The sequence below is a fragment of the Streptopelia decaocto genome (genome assembly GCF_964273445.1).
Source record: "Streptopelia decaocto genome assembly, chromosome: 3".
NCBI lineage: Eukaryota > Metazoa > Chordata > Aves > Columbiformes > Columbidae > Streptopelia > Streptopelia decaocto.
The window spans coordinates 969,950-990,656 of NC_138656.1; the positions used below are offsets into that span (position 1 = coordinate 969,950).

Sequence of the window (20,707 nt, forward strand, 5' to 3'; positions counted from 1 at the left end):
CCCGCTGATTTCTGAACAGCCAAGCTCACCACCAGGTGAAGTAGTAAGAACACACGGGACTAGCAGATTACTCCAAAATAACAAAAGTTTCATGACTGTTACCTAGTTTTCAACTATTTTGAGCAAGCGCAATTGAAAATACCACAAAACTAATACAACTTATACTCTGGAAGGCAAAATAAAGGCATTACTGCCTCCAGCGGTGTCTCCTCTGCTGTGTTTGGCACACGTGGAAATCAGCAGCTTCCCTCCGCTCATCCAAGCAAGACTCTCCAATTCTTGCCCGTTTGTCTCACAGGCACAAAACCCCAAACCCACAGAATGTGTGATCACAAATACTATATTGTCGCAGCCGCAAGCATTATCCGGGCCAAGGAACAAAGAGAAAGGTCCAGCAAGGAAGAGACTTAGTGCAAAGAACCATTCCAAGCGGGCGGGAAGCAGATGGCGACTGAGCAGCCGGCAGGTTTTATTGCCAATATATTGCATTCTTCTGGATAAAATCAACCCAAAAGGCGACACAAGAGAGGCTTTGAGGACAGTTGTGCTCTCGCATGCAAAATCTTCAGAAATGAAAGAACACGCGCGACGTTTCTCACAGCGACGTTGATTATCTCCGACTCTCTCCAAACCAGAGGCTGATCTGGGCTCAGCGCAAGGTTAGTTCACAACCCAACTACCATGCGCCTGTACTAAAACCAGTTTTAGCCAGCGGGATCCTCGAGCTGCCAGCGTGCCAACACCACAGGCGCTACCAGGCTTTAGCTGTACCCTTTTTAATTGTTTTGTTAAAAATGTCATAAAGACACCATGAATACAAGTACTGCAGTTACATCAATACAAAAAAAGCAATACAAATTAAGCAGCTGAATACAAAAATACATTGAAATACATGAACACCACAATGTAACTTATAGCACTAATCAGAATTGTGTATGCGTGAAAAAATTAAATAAAAACCTTTTTTGTATTAGACACCTTAGGTATTCTCCACTTTTAACAGTAACTTTCTTCTAGTTATGTACTTCACAATTTCTTCTATATACAGCATAGAATAAAATACTTTTAAAAGATATGACATTTTTAATCCTCAATATGCGATATAGGTCTCTTTTACACTAAGAATATTGACTGCATGAGTAAAAACTGTCAATGTGGGACATGGACTGATTGGAAAAGGAGGATCGACGTTTTCCTTTCACATCATTTCCGCGGGTTTTCCATCCGTGCGTAGGTTTGGCTTGATGCGTCGGACAATCCTGGTCACACAGCGTCTCTCACAGTAATTAATGTACATAATATTGCTTGTATCTATACAATCATACAAATGCCGCGATCATATCTAAATGTCGGTTATGAAAGAGACAGCTCACACATATACAGCTCTTCGGACTTTTGGGATGACGTATTTACAATGAAAGTGCTTTTCTCAGCTCTAACACGATACGTGGGGGGGGGTGTTTCTACATGTCAATTATTAGTCTCCCTGAAATTGGAAAAAGTATTATATAGAAAATACCACAGCTTTGCAAACACTATAGCATACTGTAGAACTGCATGTGGTTCTGAGATTAGCAGCTGAAAAGTGTTGATAATTATAATTTAAAAATAAATAAAGCAAAGAGGTAAACCAGTTACAAAACAGCAGAAAACTGCAATATTCACAACAGTAAAAAGACTTAAAATCAACTGCTAACAAAACGGTGAAGCGGTGGGATCGAAAGTCTTGAAAACATCTTTGAGGGACTTATCATCGGACTCGCCGTTGGGATCGCTCTCCGGGGGCTGCGCCGCCTGCCCGGGCGGCCGCGCCTGCCGCGGGTCGCTGTACTGCGGCCGGATCAGCCCCGACAGCGCCTGGATGGGCAGGTTGTGCACCGCGGGCGCCGCGCTCGACTGCTTGGCCTGAGATTTACCGCCGCCGCTCGCTTTCTCCGGAGCGGGAGCTTCCGCCGATCCTTCGGGGTTTTTCTCGGCGTTGGAGGCGGTTTTCTGCAGCGACGGATCTTCCGAGAGACCGGCTTCGGTTTTACCCGAATTTTTCAAAATACTTTTTTTCTGGTTCTCTCCGTTCTCTCCCGACGTAGCCGGCGCCGCGTCCGAGGACGAGCTGTGATCTCTGGGATCGTACAAACTAATCCCGCTCAGGATGGAGCCCGGGGTCCCCAGCCGGACCCCGCTGGAGGACAATTTGGGCGCGTAGGGGGGCAGAGCGTCGGGGTCGGGTTTGGCGGCGGCTTCCGAGGGCTGCGAGGAGCCGGCGGATCTGGCGAGGCGGGGGTCGAACTTGGGAGGGTGCGGATCCTTTGCGACCCCGTGATGCGTGTCTGCGCTCGACAGTCTGTGGAGCCTGGGATCCACGTTTTTCTGTAAGCGAGGGTCTCCTAATTTGCTGGAGCTACTGGCGTGCGAATCCGCGGAGGGATCCAAGTAGCCGCCGCGGCCCACTAAGCTGTTTTTCGCCTTGGCGGCCAGTCGCGGGTCGGCGGGCATTGCGTTTGGGTGGGGATCGTTTTTCAAATTCCGCAGCTTATTCAGTCTCTGGTCAGCGATGAGCGGAGGGAGAGGTAAATTGATTGAAGAGACGGGGTCGGGCTTAGGCAACGGTATGGGGAGCAAATCCTCGGGCGCCCACACGATGTGCTTGGCGAAGTTGGGTTTCATCAGCGTCACGTCCATCTTGATGTGGCTGAACTGGCGGAGCTGCGAGCGCGGATCCCGCAGCGTGACCCCGGGCAGCGGCTCCAGCGGGATGAGGAACGCCCGCTCCCGCAGCTCCCGCTCCGAATCCTCCTCGTCGTCCTCCATCCCCTTCTGCTTGGCCTTGGCCCCGGCGTGGTGCAGCTCCAGCTTGGCCGCCCCCAGGGCCGCGCTGGCGTGTCCCCCCTCGCCCGCCTTGTGCACGCGCGGGTCCCGCGCCAGCCGCGGGTCCAGCGCCGCGGGCTCCGCGGCTTTGCGGGCGTTGGGGCGCGGGGAGGCGCGGAGCCGCGGGTCGGCAGCCTGCGCCCCGGGGCCTTTGTCTTTGGCCAGCCGGGGGTCGGTGGGAACGCCCAGCATGTGCTGCTCTGCGGAATGTTGCTGGCGGTTCCGGAAGTTTTCGCTTTGCTTCTTCAGGGTTTTCAGTATCGATTTAACGCTGCTGCCCTCTTCCTCTTCGCTGCTGGAATACCAGTTGACGTTGTCATCTTAAAAAAAAAACCAAAACATATTATTAAAACAAGTATCACCGAGGAATATGACACATTTACTCATATAAAGGGTAATTTCTCATTAAAATCAAATTGAAAAGGCCTGATTATTAAGTCATCACTCCCTGTATTATAACAACCATCATCTAAAATGACAAAAATCAATTTAAATGAAGAACTGACGTAACAAAAAAAACGTAGCTGCTTGAGGAACTTGCAAACTCTGCTGCGTTCTCTCCACATATCTCTGTCAACATTAATCTGGGAAAATAACCTGCTTTCAAAAAGTTATTTCTATTGGTACTAGTTTAACAACATTTAAAATCTGGATCTCAAGGAAAGTGACCTTCATTGTGGGACGGGAGAAGGAAAAGTAGTCTTAAAAGCAGATCAATTACAAATGTGGAATTCGCTGCTTTATTACAACCCAAATCACAAGGTTTTGAGGAGCGGTCAAAATTCAGGACAGGAAGCAGTAAGAACATTCAGTTTTAAAGGATAAATTCTCAGCTCTGGTATGCAGTGTACTGGAAGGCCTTATCAGCACAGCTGTGCTCTCAGGACTATCCAAAACCAACCAAGCGGCACAGATGAATAAACAGAATCTAAGTGGCAGTACTGCAGTTAGAAATAACAACCTGGTTCTTTCCATCGGGGGTTTTAAGAAGGAACTGAACTACCAACAACAGCCTTTTAAAAGTGCAAACTACAGCAAAAAATTATCCACAGTCCTTTGCACTGGAAGGTAGCAACTAAGTCTATAGTAAAATCCTAGAACAAGCTGGGAAGTGACTATATTTAGCTGGAAATATTACTTGTGTTGGTAACTGCATGCTCACAATAATTGTGAATGGTCCCATGATGAAAACCCAAGTCAAGAGATCCACTCCAGGCTAACACGGGATGTTCAGAGCTCTAACCAAACTCTCCTTACCTTCGTCCTTGCTCATGGCGCGCTGGCCCTGGCTGCTGCCGGCGTCCCCGTCGCGGGGGTGCTTGTGGCTGAGCCTGGCGTACAGCGCCTTCTGCATGGCGGGCAGGAAATCGGGGACGCCCATGGCGGCCTTGTGGCCCATGTGGCTGCCCATGCAGTCCGGCTCGCCCCCGCCCTGGTGCGGCTCCTGGCCCATGAGGTGCGCCTGGTGCTCTGCGAACTCCCCGTGCCACGCTCCATCTGCGGGACACAAAACCCCCGTCAGCAGCCGTCCTGTACGGGCTTTTACAGCAGAGGAGCTAAAACACAAACCACCGTCGAGCAAAACTAACGTGACTCGTATCACACGACTGGAAAGCATCAGCTGAAAAAGCTTTTATGGTGAAGACATTCCAGTCTTGGCTTTCATAGAATCATTTCAGTTGGAAGAGACCCTCAGGATCATCAAGTCCAACCATAACCTAACTCTGGCACTAACCCATGTCCCTGAGAACCTCGTCTAAGCACCTTTCAAACCCCTCCAGGGGTGGTGACTCCACCACTGCCCTGGGCAGCCTGTTCCAATGCCTGACAGCCCTTTTTGTGAAGAACTTTTTCCTAATATCCAATTTAAACCTCCCCTGGCACAACTTGAGGCCATTTCCTCTTGTGCTATCACTTGGGAGAAGAGACCAACCCCCTCCATGCTCCAAGCTCCTTTTGGGCAGTTCAGAGGTCAGAAGGTCTCCAGTTCTCCAGTTGAACCTCCCAGCTCCCTCAGCCGCTCCCATCACACTTGTGCTCCAGGTCCCTTTGGCTTTCTGTCCAAAATTCTTTCAGCTGCTCAGCTTTGATATTTTAACACCACAAAACCGCAAAGGAACAATGAATTTTCCGTGTCCTTACCACCAGAGTTATTAGCTGGCTGGAAGTTATGCACGGCTTGATGAGAGTAGTAATTGTCGTAGAAATCAGCCGGGTTCTGGATGGGCTCGTAGTTCATGTTGGGCTGCCGCTCCCCGGGCATCTGCTGGTACTGCGGCCCCGGGGGACAGTGATTCTCCCTCGGCATGTTCACCATGTGCCCCTGGACCCCCGGGGCGTTGTAGGAGCCGCCGAGCCCCGGCGGTGTGAGCGGCGGCCCCCCTTGCTGCCCCTGCATGGGCATCCCGCCCTGGCCCTGCGGCCCCAGGAAGCCGGGGGGGACGCCCTGCATGGGGGGGCTCTGCGGCATGCCCTGGGGACACGGGTGGTGGCCGGGAGAGCCCGGGTGCATGGGGGGCCCGTTGTGGCCCTGGGACATGCCAGGGCCCGGCCCGGGACTGGAACCTGGATTGTACATGTGCTGGGAATGAGGGTCGTTCCCCTGGAACGGGGGTCTGGGCGGCGAGGAGCTGTTGTAGAAGGTCGGTGGCCTGCAGGCAAAAGAAAAATCAGAGAATCAAGTTTCGCACCTAAAAAGATCAACAGCCCATTAGCTATCTCCTCACTTTTGTCTGTTCATGCTTATTTGACCTTAACTTGCATAAAAATCTGAAAGAAACTATTATTTTCAGAAAGTGCCTATATACATCACACACAACAGAGCTGCTTTCAAAACAGAACAGTTTTTCAATATTGGCACACGCAGAACTGGACGTTCACTGCAATTCAAGAGTTTTAAACATCCCGGAGCCAGCAGTCTCCTCCAGGGGCGTCCATTGGCTTACTCACTAAAAAGTTCACTATCAAAAGAGTTTAGAAGAGCAGAAACTTTGCTCAGCCTGCAAACGGAGAGAGGCAATGCAGGCACCGAGGCAAAACCACAGCCAAGGGAGGGACCTTCTGGCAGGTCAAGGCTCCGTAAGTTCTCTTCTATGGAAAGCCTTAAATAAGTAAATAATTATAACAGCCAGGACTTGACAGATCATTAACTCAGCGTATCCTCAGAAGTACAAACTTTGACAGAAACAAAGAGACGCATTTAAATATCTACGCAGCCGCGTTTTAAGGAGAGTTCTACGCAAAACTCTGCAACCTACTTTTTTCCAATTTTGTGTGCTAGATCCACGGTGGGCTTCACAACTATTTCAAAGAGAGACGGGATTTTCTTGTAGTCTCCCGAAGGATCTTGGTAGTTTTCCATGTCGGACTCGGAGAAGGGATACTGCTCCGCGGGGGTGGGCAGGAGCCCCACGCCCGGGGGCGGCTTAGGCAGCGGAACTATTCCCCGCTTTCTGAGCTCCTCCAGTTCTTTCTCGTCTTCATTTTGTGGTTCCTCCTCGTTATTCAAAACCTGGAACAGAGCAAGGTAGCAAACACTTCATTAATCCTGCTGTACGTGCAGTTCAATTCAGTCTCATGCTTGCCATTCAAATACAACTACTTGTTACAATACTACTATATATTGACATCAAACTCGGATGAATTATAAAACTATTATTACTCGTTCTACAGGACACAGATTCACAGCCAGGAAGAAAACTCTTTCTGTAGTCAGGTAAGGGACAATTTCACTCAAATCCGTTTCCTTCAAACAGTAATTTTAAGTGACAAATTGAAGGGCTCATTCTACGCTTCCTCACGTCTCTAGTGTTAAATTCAGGCCACTTTTCTGTTGCGGTCTGTTGTACAGTAACCGCAGAGAGACACAAATATCCCGATTAACGCAATGGTCAAGACTTCGTGAACCCTTGAGGAGCGCAGAGTAAGGCAGATGATATCTGACTTCTAGGCAGCTCAGGGCAGACAGGATGAAAACCACACTTCTGGTGATGGAGTACACGGACATTCCCACAGGAAGGGACGCAAAACAAAGTTCACAGGCAGAAACCTGAGGTGTGAAAATAAATGAGCCTGATAAGGCTAAAAAATTAGTGATGGGAGAGGAATTCCTGGTATTGAACTGGCCATGGGCTTTTTGTGCTAAAGAGCAAGAGGGAGCTGAACTTTGTTACCACTGAGCATCACGCTCCCCCAGAACCCTGCGGAGAGTTCCAGCAACCTCCCCGTTCTTTCTGTCGACAAACTCAGCCTTTACGGAGCAGGACCCGCTCACCTTGTCCAGCAGCTCTTTTGTTTCTGCAGTCAGGGGAGCGTGAGAGAATTTGCACTTGTCTCCTTGGTAGCACTTTGCTCCCGTGTGGTAGAACTTGCACGGGAACTCATGTAAGCAGCGTGTTAAGGGTTCCTAACGAGCCTATGACATTCAGCTGTCCGCTATCCTTCACCTCTTCACCAGCGCTTCATCTTTCCAAAGCAATATCTTCAGAATTTCAAAAGCCAATAACTAACTTACCTCCTAGTTCCATTTAACATTCTGCTAATAATTACATTACTGTGTCCTTGACGTTATTTTTCATTCTAAAATTACGATTAAAAAGACAAAGGTCTCAATTCCAGAATAAAATACGAGTCCTTTACAACAAACAAGAGGTCAGGGGTTTAAAAGTACGCTGACAAATGCATCTAACTGCAAGGGGCTTTATCTTTTAAAGCATTAAAAATCCTTAAAAGCAACAGAGTAATTTTATACTCCTCCTAAGTATTTCAGCAGAAAAACAATCTTGTAGTAAATCTACATAGCCTTCGGTATAATCTGTTAAGAAAAGAAATAGCCACCCTTAAAAGTCACATCAATTAAGAGCAAATATAAACTTTCAGTTTCATTCCAATATGTTTTTTAAAGGATATTGTGCAAATAAATGCAGTTCTCTCCTTTGGTACAGTAACCCTGTATGTAAAACTTGCAGATTTCCTTCTTCTTCTCAATCTCTGCATCGTGATCAAATTTACACTGCTCTCCCTACAAATAAGAAAACAAGAAAAAACATCATCCATCTGAAACGCTGAGTAGTTCCATTCCAGATTTAATGAAAAACATCATCCTTAGCTGAATTTAACTTTTTAGTCTTTACTAACACATAAATATGGCCCTAAAAACTGTGAATGGGAGGGCCTGGACCCAGAGAAGCAATTCCCGAATGGGGATACAAACCATAAACGCGGGGGTCTGGGAACACAAGCCGGCCTGGCAGTGCCAGTTCTGGCTCATGGTGGTAACGCACATTAAAAAGATGTTTAAACAAATACTTCACTGAAACTATTTGCCATATAAACAATTATGCATTTGATCAGAAAACCTGATTCTGTTTTAAGGATGTGTGGGAGAACTTAAAAGTCCAACAAGCAAAGTGTTAAGACTCTTCCAAGTAGGAAAAAGAGAGTTCAACTAGTATCAAGTTTATATCAACCATATCATGTTATACATTAGGATCACTTTGCTGCAGAGGTTTTTTTGCATATTTTTTGTATTTATTTTCATGAAAAATACATTAGATGCTCTTTCAGCCACTCATTTTACAACTGAAGGTGGCAGCAAATACTCATTTTACTGAGCAGGGCACACCGGAATATATTCTATCACGGCAGCAAACAACACATTGTTAGCAATCCCCCCTGGTCTGGCAGAAAAGCAGAATCATTTTCACCTTTTCAAAAAGAAACAGCAAACGTTCTATCTCTAAATACGCAGAGGAACCAAACAGAAATGACGCACTCACTTATTGGGGAAGCACGCTGCTTTTCTTAAGCGCGTTTTACAACTGCCTGAACTAGTCTCGCAGCAGAGGATTCAACTCCACAGCAGCATAAGCTTCAGAACGAAGCGATATAATTTGGTTTTACGGAATTAGAGACTGTCTTGCTAGGGCTTTTGCTTGACAGCTGACTGCTCTGAATAGGATTCTCTTCTTTCTGCTGCCTTCCGCTTGTTGGCCGAGGGAAGATGATTCTTTGGTAGGGGAACTATTACTACAATCTCACTTTTTACTTTAGAGAGAGAAATAATTGAGCATAATTAAGCAAGTCCTTCAATGGTTCACAATTAGCAGCAGCACATAAAAGAGAAATAATCTAACACACTCAGAAATCATGGCCTGTTTAGATTCCACACCTGCGAGGTTTGTATATTTGCAGGACACACTGTCAAGTGTACGTTTATGATACAATCACCGATGTTTTTACTGCATATACCAATAAGCAAACACAATCATTTTAATAGAATTTGTTATAATTCAGAATGTGGAGCAGAAGGGGATATTTTCCCACAAGTTCTCCTGCTGGTGTTTATCTATGAACACTCAAAACATCACAGATCAGAACGCTGAGCTTCACCGTCCGAGTTTCCTTCACATCAGCTGAAGTAAAAAGCAGAGAACATCTTCCCCCCCCTCAGCCCAAAGCAGCAGCCCCCGGGCACCCTGCGGAATTACCTTAATACACCTCCCTTCCAGGAAATATTTACAAATCTGTTTGCCTTTGTGTTCCACCGTATGCTGATTGATGAACTCCTGGCTCATATTCACCCATTTCTTCACCGGTTTGCCGTCCTGTAAGAAAAATTAACCCCCTAGTGACGCTCACTTATTAAACGCAGCTGCAAAAATACCAGAGCACGCTTGGCGCACTAGTTAGCCCAAAATGGGATTAACTACACCACGATTTAAGTTCTCAAAATTATTACGCTCACGGCTCGAAGTAAAGGTAAATATATCTATTTTTTCTTGGCTGATACAGAGTCATGCAACCAAATCAGAAACTTCTTCCAACACAGCAGACTCAAATAACTTGACTGAATGAAGAGGATCTCACACTTCATTTGACAAAGCGCTCCCTACGTCACTGCCTGATTATTTATCTTCTCTTTTCCTCCCGTTAGAAGAAAAATAACACTTTGGTTTTCACAAGAAGGAGCAGGGATCTGACTGCCGAGCAGGAACTTCTGCAAGGGAGCAGATGCATTTCTGCACTGTTGTTGGGCTGAATCATGAGCACACATGGGCAGCAGCACATCCGCTGTCTGGTCTCATTTCGCTCGGCAGATTAAGCAACGTCGCAAAAAATTAACACTGAAACAGGTTTTGCAGATTCTGCTGACGCTGAGCAGCAGAAATCTTGGAGCCGGAAATGCTGCTCCTGGATCAGTCGAGATCTACAAACACTGAACACTGTTTTCTCTAATCCCTGTGCAAAGAATTACTACGTGAAAACCAAGGTCACGTTTGTTTCCAGTTCTGCAGTCACGGTTTGGGGAAGAGAAAGAGAATTCTTCATGATTCAGACCACAATTGGCAAAAGTGGTGAAGGCGTCTGTTTGCTGACAAATCCGAGTTGAACTGGTAGTAACGAAACACCTTCATTCAGATACTGGTGACGTCCCAGTTCATGCACTACCCAAAACCACTTTCTGCTAGTTTTTCATATTTCCAAGAAAAACAAGAAAATTCTGTATTAGCTTAAGTCAGTAACTACACTTTGTCCACCAAGTGCTGCAAAACTCTAGTAATTTCCTAGATAAGAGGACAGAAGTTTAAGGATATGGTTTTTTAAATACTCTTTGGTTAAAGCAAAGCCTCCAGGCGTTTGAAACAAGTCCATTAGGAATTCAGTTTTGAGCCCACATACCTCGTGAAAGCCATCAGACCCCTTATTGCCCCCTCGGCCCCTTCCACGATCTTTACGCTTCAGTTTCTTCTGCATTCCACGCCCTCGGCCAACATTGTAATTGTTGCCTCTTTGAGAAATACCTGCAAAACAGCAACGACCTCCTGAAACCACCTCAGAAAGTAAAGAAAAATGGTTACCTAGTGACATCAAATACAGACAAATCCAACAAACTAAACATCTGCCTTTCTGCAGTCGGAATTCCTAAACGGTCCCTTGAATCACGAGTTGGCAAGTACAACACCCCGGCCCATTGCAATTCTGTGCAAGCGCCTGCTCTTTGAAAAGCTCTTCAAATCAATAACAGGCTGACAAAGCGAATATCAAATTAACCTTGTGCAAAGCAGCGTCCCACCATTAGAAATGCAGACACGTTATTTCTAAGCAGCCCAAATATTTGAAACATTTCGTTGCGTCTGGCCGCTTTCTGAACAGGGGACTAACCAGTACAACTGGCACCCAGGTGTGTGTGTGCGTTTCTTTGTCACAACACGCCAGAAACCCGAGATCATAACCTGAGAAATACAACAGCTGATCTTCCGCCCATTTTTTTTATTGTGAAGCAGTAGGGAACACAATAAATCTTCCCTGTGGTCACCGAAAGCCAGCTCACTGCCCTTGGGCAGCGCACAGGATCTTCCCAAGAGCTAGTAAGGGATTTATGCCGTCATGTTATACAAAACCTGCTCACATTTTGCCTGGGACACAAACTTTTAACCATGATTAAAGGGAGGAACTTTAGCAAAGTGAATGGACACTTTCCGAAATGAGAACTTGACCTTATAGAAAAAGGGCTGAGAAGCAGCTGAGCATTTCTAGGTGCCCAACCTTCCGCAGCCCAGGGCAACGGGGAGCCAGAAATCCCTTCGTATTAATTAATTAATTGTACAATGATGGCCAGGAAAGGAAGGTACAAACCAGAACACATGTGTATTTAAGCTTGCAGGATTATGGCATCACCGATCTTTCAGGAATACGTTGCTCAAGAGGAAAACTTCCCCACGTGCATTTCTATTGGCCCAGCTTCGAATGCAAGAGAAGTTGTGATAAGAAAAATCACAGGATCCCAGCATAGTTCTGGGGCATACTAATTAAAATATTCAGGCATCTATCCAAATTTTTAGGTACTTAATTATTTGCAGGGACAGGGCGGGGGGGGGGAGCTAATTTAGCTTTGGGAATTGACATATTCACATTTCTCCCCCCAATCACGCCCCATTTCAGCCCTTCATAAACTACCACCAGGAAGTCACTTTACATTTCTTACTTGAGCAGTTACACAACAAACATCTTGGCTGTTTAATGGGAGTTTTATTTCTTTATTTTCTACGCACGCATCACCAGAGCGCTGAGCTCCAATCTCCGCACCGGTGTGAGCGCAGGACACGACTCCTCGGCGCTGCAGAGCGGTGTCGCTCGCTGACGCTGCCGGACGCTGCAAACTCGCTGCCTTAGCTCCCAAACACCCCCAAGCCAGCCCTTACTGCTGCTAACGACGCTCATTATCTTACCTTTCTGGAGCCCTTTCATCCCCTGTTTTTTGACTGGTTCTTTCGGGAATGGAGGTCCCAAATCCGAACTGGAGGTCTCTTTAGCTTGCCGGTATTGTTTAAGCTGATCAGCAAAATCTTCATCCTTTTCTTCCTCATTATAATTCCCGAAGTTTTCGTCGCTGTAATGGCTATAGTCGTCATACTCCTTACTTTTTACATTTTTTTTATGTTGCATTTTCTGGGAACTCATGTAATTTCCGGATACATGCCCGTGCTGTATGAAAGGGAACGTGTTGCTTAGAAGCAACTCAATATTTCAAAAACCACCCCTCCGAACTGTGCTACCAAACCAACTGGTTTCACCCCGTTTTATTGTCAAGCCGTCTACCAGATTTGCATGAACAAGCAATAAAAACAAACAGTGAAAATCAGTACTTTTGAATGCATCAAAACTGGAAAGAACAGCATCAACATCTATACTTCAGAAAAGTCTTCAGTGAGGTCGACAAAGCATTTTAACACATGCAGTTCTAAGTGCACTGTGTAACACTGGCATGTTTTACCTTGCACCTAAACAAGGATGGCAGAAATGAGTTTAAAGCAGCCCTACCTGGCTGAAGGAGGAATCGTAATCTCTGTAGGACGAGCTGCTGCTCTTCTTGTGGGGCCTTTCAGTGCGCTCCATGTCGGAGTCATGGCTGTAGTCGGAACTGTCGTCGCTGGAAGGGGAGTTATGCTGAGAAAAACAGAAGAAAACGGCTCAAACAGCTCTCAAAGGCTGTCAGGGAGTTCTCCACGTAACTTGAAGGACGCGTTAGCCCAATAAACGAAAATCTTTTCCCAATTCTCGCAAAGCAAGCACGCTCTTGGACGACCACTCTTGATCAGAGCACGATCTGATCCATGAGGCTTCGGAATTTAATCACCACGGGCTACGTGGTTTCTCGGGGTTCTCTCTCCGTTTTACCTCTTATCCTCGCCCTCTCCACGGTTCAGGTCCCATTACCACTGTCAGTGGCCAGTGCTTAAATTAAGATTTAAACAATTTAAGAAGTGGCTTAACACTTGGGCCTTTTGTGCCAGAACTACCACAACCACTAACAATGCCACAGAGTAAAATGCTCATAAATGTGGGTATTTTGTGAGCTGCTATTAGAAGAAATATTGAACTAAATAAGCAACCGATGAAGATGTATATCACAAATAACAGAGTTACACCCACAACCTGATTTTATATTTCTTTTAAATATAAACAGATGAAAACCAAGTTTATTAAAACGCATTTAGGCAAAGGTAAATAAAGTCAAAAGACTATTTAAACTAATTCTTTAATACTGAAATGCACTGGTAAGATAGGAGCTTTAAAACGTGCACTCGGAGTCCGCAGCCCACCTAAACAGCAATAAAACCATCTCCGATTCCTTCTCCAATTCCCTGGATCCTTGTCTAAACCTGGAATGAAAACAAGCACCTCCAATATTTTGGTTTGCGTTTCCTAACCTTATGCTTATCCCGCCTTCTCCTTTTCGATTTTTTCTTTTCTTTTTCTTTTTTGCGTTTCTTCCGGGATTTTCTATGTCCTTTTTCATTTTTCTGTTTGTCGTCACCTTTAGTACCATGTTCTTTCACATCTTCGTATGCTGCATCATCTATTTCCCCATCTTCGAGCTCTCCATCTTCTCTGTAGGAGGAAACATATCAATACAATAAAATTACCTGTTATTATCCAGCTCATCTGTCCAACAGCACAAACAAACACACCCAGTGCATCTTTCCACCAGTTACATTTTATACATGTGCACACACGTTTTAATACATGCAACACCCCAAGAACGACTAGGATTTTATTCTTTTCCTTCAAAGAGAAATGGAATGCAAGCCATTAAATGGCCTTGAATTGTACAGCAAAATTTAAAAGCTTAAAAATGTTACTTCTCAGAACAAAGGTTCTTCTTACATAGTTTTCTCCAATCTAGATAAAAAACCTGCTTCAATATGAAGCACCCTGTCGCCCTTAAACACATTTCAAACGGAACAGGCAGTTTAACCATTTCTAGAAACGCTCCTACTACAACCCCCTGCCTTGATGGTGCCGTTTGCAGAACAGACGTGGTCAAAATTAAAGGCAATTAAAGCTCTGAAAACCGCCTAGTTAAAGAGTAGCACTAAAGCAAACAAGCGGCTCAGCACCGCAGGAAAAGCTGCACATTAACACAAACGTATATTGAATTTCCTTCAACACACCAGCGCCTGGAACTAAAGACGGGTCTGTAGTACCCAGGGTGGAATGGGCAAAGTCGTGAGCAACGCCAGAAAGGGGAATTAACTCAGCGGTTGAGACTTGGAAAGAAATCCATACATCGATAAACACTGAAATGGAACAATACGCATGTGAACGTATAATAACTTCATGGAACTCTGACTGCTCAAAGCCTTCAAACTGCAGAAACACCAAAGGACGATTTTAAAAAGTAATAAAACAAAATGTAACACTTTAAGTGTCTGTAGACTAACTAACAGAAAGCCCTGTGCTTATCTCCACCTGCAGGGAAATGAAGTTGCTGTGATTACACAAGGCTTTCAATGAAGTTTTGTCTGCTGACTCAGACAATAACAACCCTGACAATATTTTGCCAGGAAAAACATTTTGACCAAGCAGCAGGTGAGTGATTTCTCACCCCTATTTCAGACCCACTGCTGAAACAATCTCAGCTCCACTATTCGCTGGGCTTTGGGTGTGGAAGAATTTAACTTTTTAACCTTTATAAGGGGCTCTGTGTAATTATTTCTCTATGGCCACGGCTTCAGGAACTCAGCCTTTGCACGCACCGTGGAGCCTTATAGAAACAGTCCCGAATTCTGACACGGAGACTGTTGGAAAACGCCATCAGTCCTACGGTGTCCGAGACCTTCATGCCGCAATCGGACCTGACTCGGCAGAGAAGCCTATAGGTACCAGAACACTATATATATCTATATAAAAACAACCCTAAACCAAGACCAAACTAGTGCTGGGGGCAGTAGAGGAAAGAAGGGAAGTTTATAAGCAAACTATTAAAAAGTGGGCATAAAAAGACAGATTTCATCTGAATAAAAGATTCTGCTATGCATTAAAGAGCGTCATTGATGCTGATGGGCAGTAAAAGGTTCACGGTGAACTTCCAGGACTTCACCACAGGCAGCTCTTGAATAAACTGGATAAATTCACAAATATGCCCGTTAAGGGCATGGCTGCTCCCTCCAACACAGCAAATCCAACTTGAGCATAAAATCCAACGCAACCTCAAACACCAGGGTCCAGCAGCTACGGAATTCCTGGACAAACTCTGAATTACGTCGCATGATATCCCAATAAATCATTTGTTGCATCTTTCCAGGAGACACTTGATTAATAAAGCAATATTTCCTATTTTGGCGCAGTGAGCTCAGCTGACTCTCTCGAGGACCGGCTCAATTAAAACATCCTCCTCAGTACAACGCCTACTGAAAATGCTCCTTGGGAAACGCGGTATTCAGCAGCCAGCAGTCCCTCCGGGAGCTGCTGTCGTATGTTTACACTCTGTGATGCATTAAAAAAAAATACTAATATTTGCACTCTGGGACGCATTAAAAAAACAACTTTCTAGGTAAAACACCTGGTAAAAACGTCAGTACCAGGATCCTCCGGATGGCATTTCAAAGGCACGACTACACGAGTCCTCCCCTCCTCAAGCGCCTGCATTCTTTCCACAACACCCCAGAATTTTCCAAGCACTGAACTTCAAGAATGTAAAAAAAAAGCACTCAAATGGCTGATGTGATGGCTCCCTTTTCCGCAGCCTCCAGACGCTGGGAGCTGGCGGGGAACATGGAACCAGAACCGTAAAGCGTTTCCACTGGCCCAGGCGCGTTTCTGGAGCATCTCCAAACGGCTTAGATGGGCACACAAGCCTCGTTGTTTCTGCAGGGAGAACCAGCGCGGTGAGATCACCCCAAGAGCAGTTATGCAAATATTTGGTTAGGGAAACTAGAAATCCACGTGCAAAGCAACTCACCGTTACTCTACCATTCACAGCTGAATTTCTAACGTCCAGACTCAGCTTTAACCCACATTTCTTGCCCTTAGTCCGAGTCACTTTTATGTTGAAAGATCTACAACCCACAGTCCTTAAGTCCAAGACACAAAACGTGTTTCTCGGTACACTGACGATCGTAGCTCTGAAATATCTTAAGAAAACTAAGCGGGTTTTCCCTGTGGGACAGTTTTTCCCAGATTGCGGACAGAAGTGTTGAGCAAACCCGCAGAGACAGTGGGGGCTGCAGCACAATCTCGCAGGTCAGAGCTTGTTTTTATACAACTACGAAGAGCACGATAACTTAGCCACAATCTGATGATGTGAAAATCAAGTAAGATCCTAGAGGGTTAAAATTCACAAAACTGATTTCTCCCAGCACGCTGCTACACTAGAGAATTTATTAACGCATAAGGAAAAGAAGAACAAAAGGAGAAGGTGGCGTTGCAGTTAAACTTCTTGGACAAAAGTTACACAGGTCACTTAACTGCGTTTTTCAGCTGCCCCAAAGTTTTGACCACTCTGCAAATGGGAGGTTATTTTAATCTACAGCCAGGCAGCGAAATTGCATGGGGAAAAGTTAATGACTCGGGTTTTCTAACCTCTATTGGCTGGAACAGACCCATGTTCCCATGAAACAGGGGAAGGAAGCGAGCAGGACAGCGGCAAGGAGCGCTGAGAAAATACCTTCCTGAGCTGGTCCTGGAGGCCAAGGAGCAATTTTGGGGCGGCCCAACTCGTCACGCTGCTGCCCAACCATCTCCCATGTGCTGCAATGACAGCGCAGCAGCCAAGCCAGCCAGCCCTGGGCTTTGCTGGGTGGCGAACAAGCCTTGTTTGCCCACGGGGCATATTGGGGAGTGATTATCTCTAGAGTTTCCCTCATGTCAAAGCAAGTTTCGAAATCACACTGGAAAACAATAAATCACTACCAGGCTGTGTTCAGTGATCACAAACAACTTCAACTTAACGCATTGTTTGGTGATTAACTATTACTAAAAAACTCCCTAAAACCAGGTATAAAATATCTCTAAAAACAGACAGCAGGAAAACTGGGAAATCAGAGAGTTGAGTGTACCAACTGCATTTTAAAATGTAAAAATTATAGCAAATACAAAATGAGACAGTGCAGAGTGAGGAGCAGCGTGGTTCTCGGGAAAAGGGACCCAAAACGTGACCCACAGGCCCAGCTTTGGAGTGGCATTTCCAAACATCCTCTGCGCAAACGGGGACCATTTCCTAAGGAAGCTTCGCACAGGCCACTGGGGCGTCTGCCACAGAGCTGCCCCTGGGGAAAAATTCCCTTTATTGTACCACGAGCACGTAAAAAGGGGCCTGAAACGCCTGCAGTGCAACTCTTGAGACTGTGCTGGCTACGGCAGCGTTACTTGCATCTCAACTTTCAGACCCATCGCTAGGTCACAGCTATTTTTACAGCAGATAATGGCACAGGAAATCTCCAAGTCTGGAGATTAAATGGCAGTAAAGCAGAGACAGCCAACAGAAAGTATGGGTACCAACCTAACGGGCTAGAATTTAGAAACAAAGGAACCTTACAAAGACACCTGTGCTCTGTGAGTACACAAAGTCTCCAATACCTCACCCAACAAAGTCTCCAGAACGAGTTAACTAAAAATATTTAAAGAATGAGAAAGCTTCCTCGCTCAATCAGGTGCCACAGCTGCAAAGCAAGAAAACAAAGGCTTGGGATTAAAGCAACCTTCCACCTTCAAATATTCAATGTGTGGACAAACGAGGGTTTTTTACTATTTTTACACTAACTAACTTCTTTATAATTCTGTGTATCAGTTCAAAAGCAAACCAAATGTTAACAGAAACACTATTAATCTGTGCTGCACAGACCAGCCTGCTAAATGACTTCAGCAGCTGCACCTACAGCAAACTAGTCCCACTGAGCTACCAGCGCAGGAAAAAAACTGATTGCAAGATAAAACTATTAAAACATGTTGGTTTTAAAATACCAAACGAGCGTGAGAGCGTGGCCCCAAGGTAACTCAGAACACGGCTCTATCAGGTACTCGCGTCTTTCCTATAGAACCTACAGCTGGTTTTCCAACCGACCACAGCGGAGACTGGACAAAACCAACTCAGCACTAAAAATCATCGCGGTTAAAGCCGTGTGGCCTCTCCCCGAGGTGACGCAACCGTGTTTTCTGTGGACGGGAAAGACTCGGTTTCTCTTTAGGCCTTTCCCAGGCACCGGCTGGGAGGGAAATCACTATATACTTCAGAAAGTTAAAGTATTTTTACACATTTGCACACCTAATATAATACAATATATTTGCGGCTCTTTCTTTTTAACAACACTCTGAGTGTACTAAGAATACACCTTACAGGTCCCACATCAGAAGGGAGCAGAACTTCTATAAAAAAAGTCTTGTTTGCACAAAGTATTATTGACCAGGTAAATGTGTTCACTGGTAGTCTGCTCTTCTGAAACGAAAACATTACAAAGCCATGTTTATAAATTAACCTGTATGATGAGTACGTTAGAATATTAGGTAGCACTTTTTTCCTGCCGTTTCATAATTTACCGCGGTGAGAGCAGCGGGTTAGAGGAACTGGACTTGTCACCATCGCATGAGTAACCCCGCGTCAGAAAAACTGCGCTTCCAGCACAACCGTGAGTAACTCGGGCTTGTCCTCGAGGACTTTAAACCACCAAGTATTTCCAACGCCTGCAACAGTAAAAACTCTCAGACTCGCTCCAGGAACTCTAAAGCCCTCGGCCTGCAGGGTTTTAATCAGTATTTATGCCCTATCTCCAGCTTTCCCAGCGGATCGACGGTTTGGTTTCCACACAGCACCACACAACTTCACCCTGTTTCGCTATTAAAAGGAAGGTGAAAACAAGACTCAGCAGCTGCGGGGTCGGCCCTGACCCTGTTATCGAATCCCAATACGGTTTTTGGACCAGTCAGCCAGCACTTCCCCGCTTGTGCACACAGAACTAGCGGCTCTTTCTCCGGTGAGGAACTTCAATTCGCTCACAAGCCCTTTTTTTTCTCTTTTTCCCAGTGTTTTTCAGTCCTGTGGAGCAGCAGGCAGGGCTGTGGGGCTGTGTGGGGAGGACAGCCTGAAGCTGTCAATAAACCAGCGTTCTTAACTCCTGCGGCTGTGCCACGAGCGCTCTGAGCAGACACAGACTGGAGGACGGGCAGCTGCCCCCCGGCACGGGGTTTTTGGAAGGGGTTGGGAAGGGCCAGGGCTGCCTGGAGAAAGGATTTGAGTTTCCAGCAGCTGCGGGAGAGAAGGGGAGGGAGGCACAGAGGTCCTTGCGCCAGGAACGGGACTCTGCGTTTCTGCGCATGGGGACTGAGGGGTGGCAAAGATAACGTCAGTCAGACCTTAATCTGCATTAAAAAAAAAAAAAATCCAGTTAAATGTGTAAGGTGGAATCTGGCAAGAAAATGATGTTAAATATGGATCTGGGGAGAGATTCTCGTATGAACGAAAACAACAACGAAAAGACCCAACTCGGAGCGCCCTTTCCTACCTGACTGGCAGCACCGGGCGAGAAAAAGAACAATGGTGACATTCAACAGACACCCGCTGGAAAAAGTGCAATTTATGGAAAGAAATGGAAACCAGCCCCCCCCAGTTCCCAGCCAGAATAAATAACTGAAGATGTAAAACGCATGCATTCCAGCAAACAAAACCCTAACAATGCTGAGCCATCCCCCCCGTCCCCTCCTCGCGTCCCCCCCATCGCCACCCCGGTCCTTCCAGCCTGGAGGTGACCCCCAAAAACCACCGTTAACCCCCTCGGCACATCAACACAGCATCATCATCATCACCACCATCACCCCACTAGTACCACCATTATGAGAAGCGGAGAGAGAGAGAGAGAGAGAGAGAAGAATGTTACTCGACCTTTCGTCCCCTGCATGTTGCCTGTCAGAGTCGGGCATGTGTGGGTCAAGGACTGGGTTTGGGGCTTTGGAGAACAGGCTCTCAAAGGCCATAGTGCAGTGGTGTGAGGAGAGGAGGCAGGCAGGGCACTGCCCGGGCTGGGAGCGGCGGCGGCGGCGCGCACGGCCGCGCTGGGGGCGGCTCGGTGAGGAGGAGGGTCGGGTCCCTTCAGTGAGGAGAGATGATGAAGGTTTCACTCACGGTTACTTAGTGGGACACTAACGGGCGCTCGGTGCGGGCAGCACCGGCCGAGCCCGGCCGCCCCGCGCGGGCGGGAGGCGGACGAAGGCGGCGGCGGCGGCGGCTCGGAGGAGCAGGCCCGGGGCAGAACGAGAGGACACACACACGGGGGAAGGGAGGTGCTGGTGGCCGGAGATGCCTGCCCTAATTCTTCCTTACAAACATGGCGCCCGCTCGAGGCACTCTCACAAAATGGCGCCGGCGGGAGGAGGAGGAGGAGAAGGCAAGGGCGGCAGCGGCGGCAGCGGCCCCCCGGCGCTCGCCCCCCGGCTCGGGCTCGGCGGCCGCGGCCCAGCCCGCGCCGCCGCCACCACCGCTGCGTCTTCCGCGCCCGCCGGGGCCGCGATGGCGTCGCCTGGCGCTGCCCGCCGCCCGCCGCACGGCGCGTCACGGCGCGTCACGCTC

The 20,707-nt window shown here is 46.8% G+C and overlaps 1 protein-coding gene across 2 annotated transcripts; it reads right to left on the reverse strand.

The window, feature by feature from the left end:
• Nucleotides 1-22: 22 nt before the first annotated feature.
• ZC3H6 (zinc finger CCCH-type containing 6) lies at nt 23-20,675 on the reverse strand. Of its 2 annotated transcripts, none has more exons than XM_082049459.1 (12): nt 16,112-16,222; nt 13,578-13,758; nt 12,688-12,813; nt 12,096-12,351; nt 10,546-10,667; nt 9,354-9,470; nt 7,772-7,885; nt 7,139-7,246; nt 6,123-6,376; nt 5,008-5,516; nt 4,123-4,362; nt 23-3,185 (listed from the first exon to the last, which is right to left on the reverse strand). In XM_082049459.1, exons 3-12 carry the CDS (start codon nt 12,760-12,762, stop codon nt 1,693-1,695), a joined length of 3,288 nt encoding a protein of 1,095 aa, XP_081905585.1. In that variant the 5' UTR covers nt 12,763-12,813; nt 13,578-13,758; nt 16,112-16,222; the 3' UTR covers nt 23-1,692. The 2 variants fall into 2 exon arrangements, with proteins under 2 accessions (XP_081905585.1, XP_081905584.1); XM_082049458.1 differs by lacking the exon at nt 16,112-16,222 and adding an exon at nt 20,024-20,675 and having other exon boundaries at nt 28-3,185.
• Nucleotides 20,676-20,707: the final 32 nt, after the last annotated feature.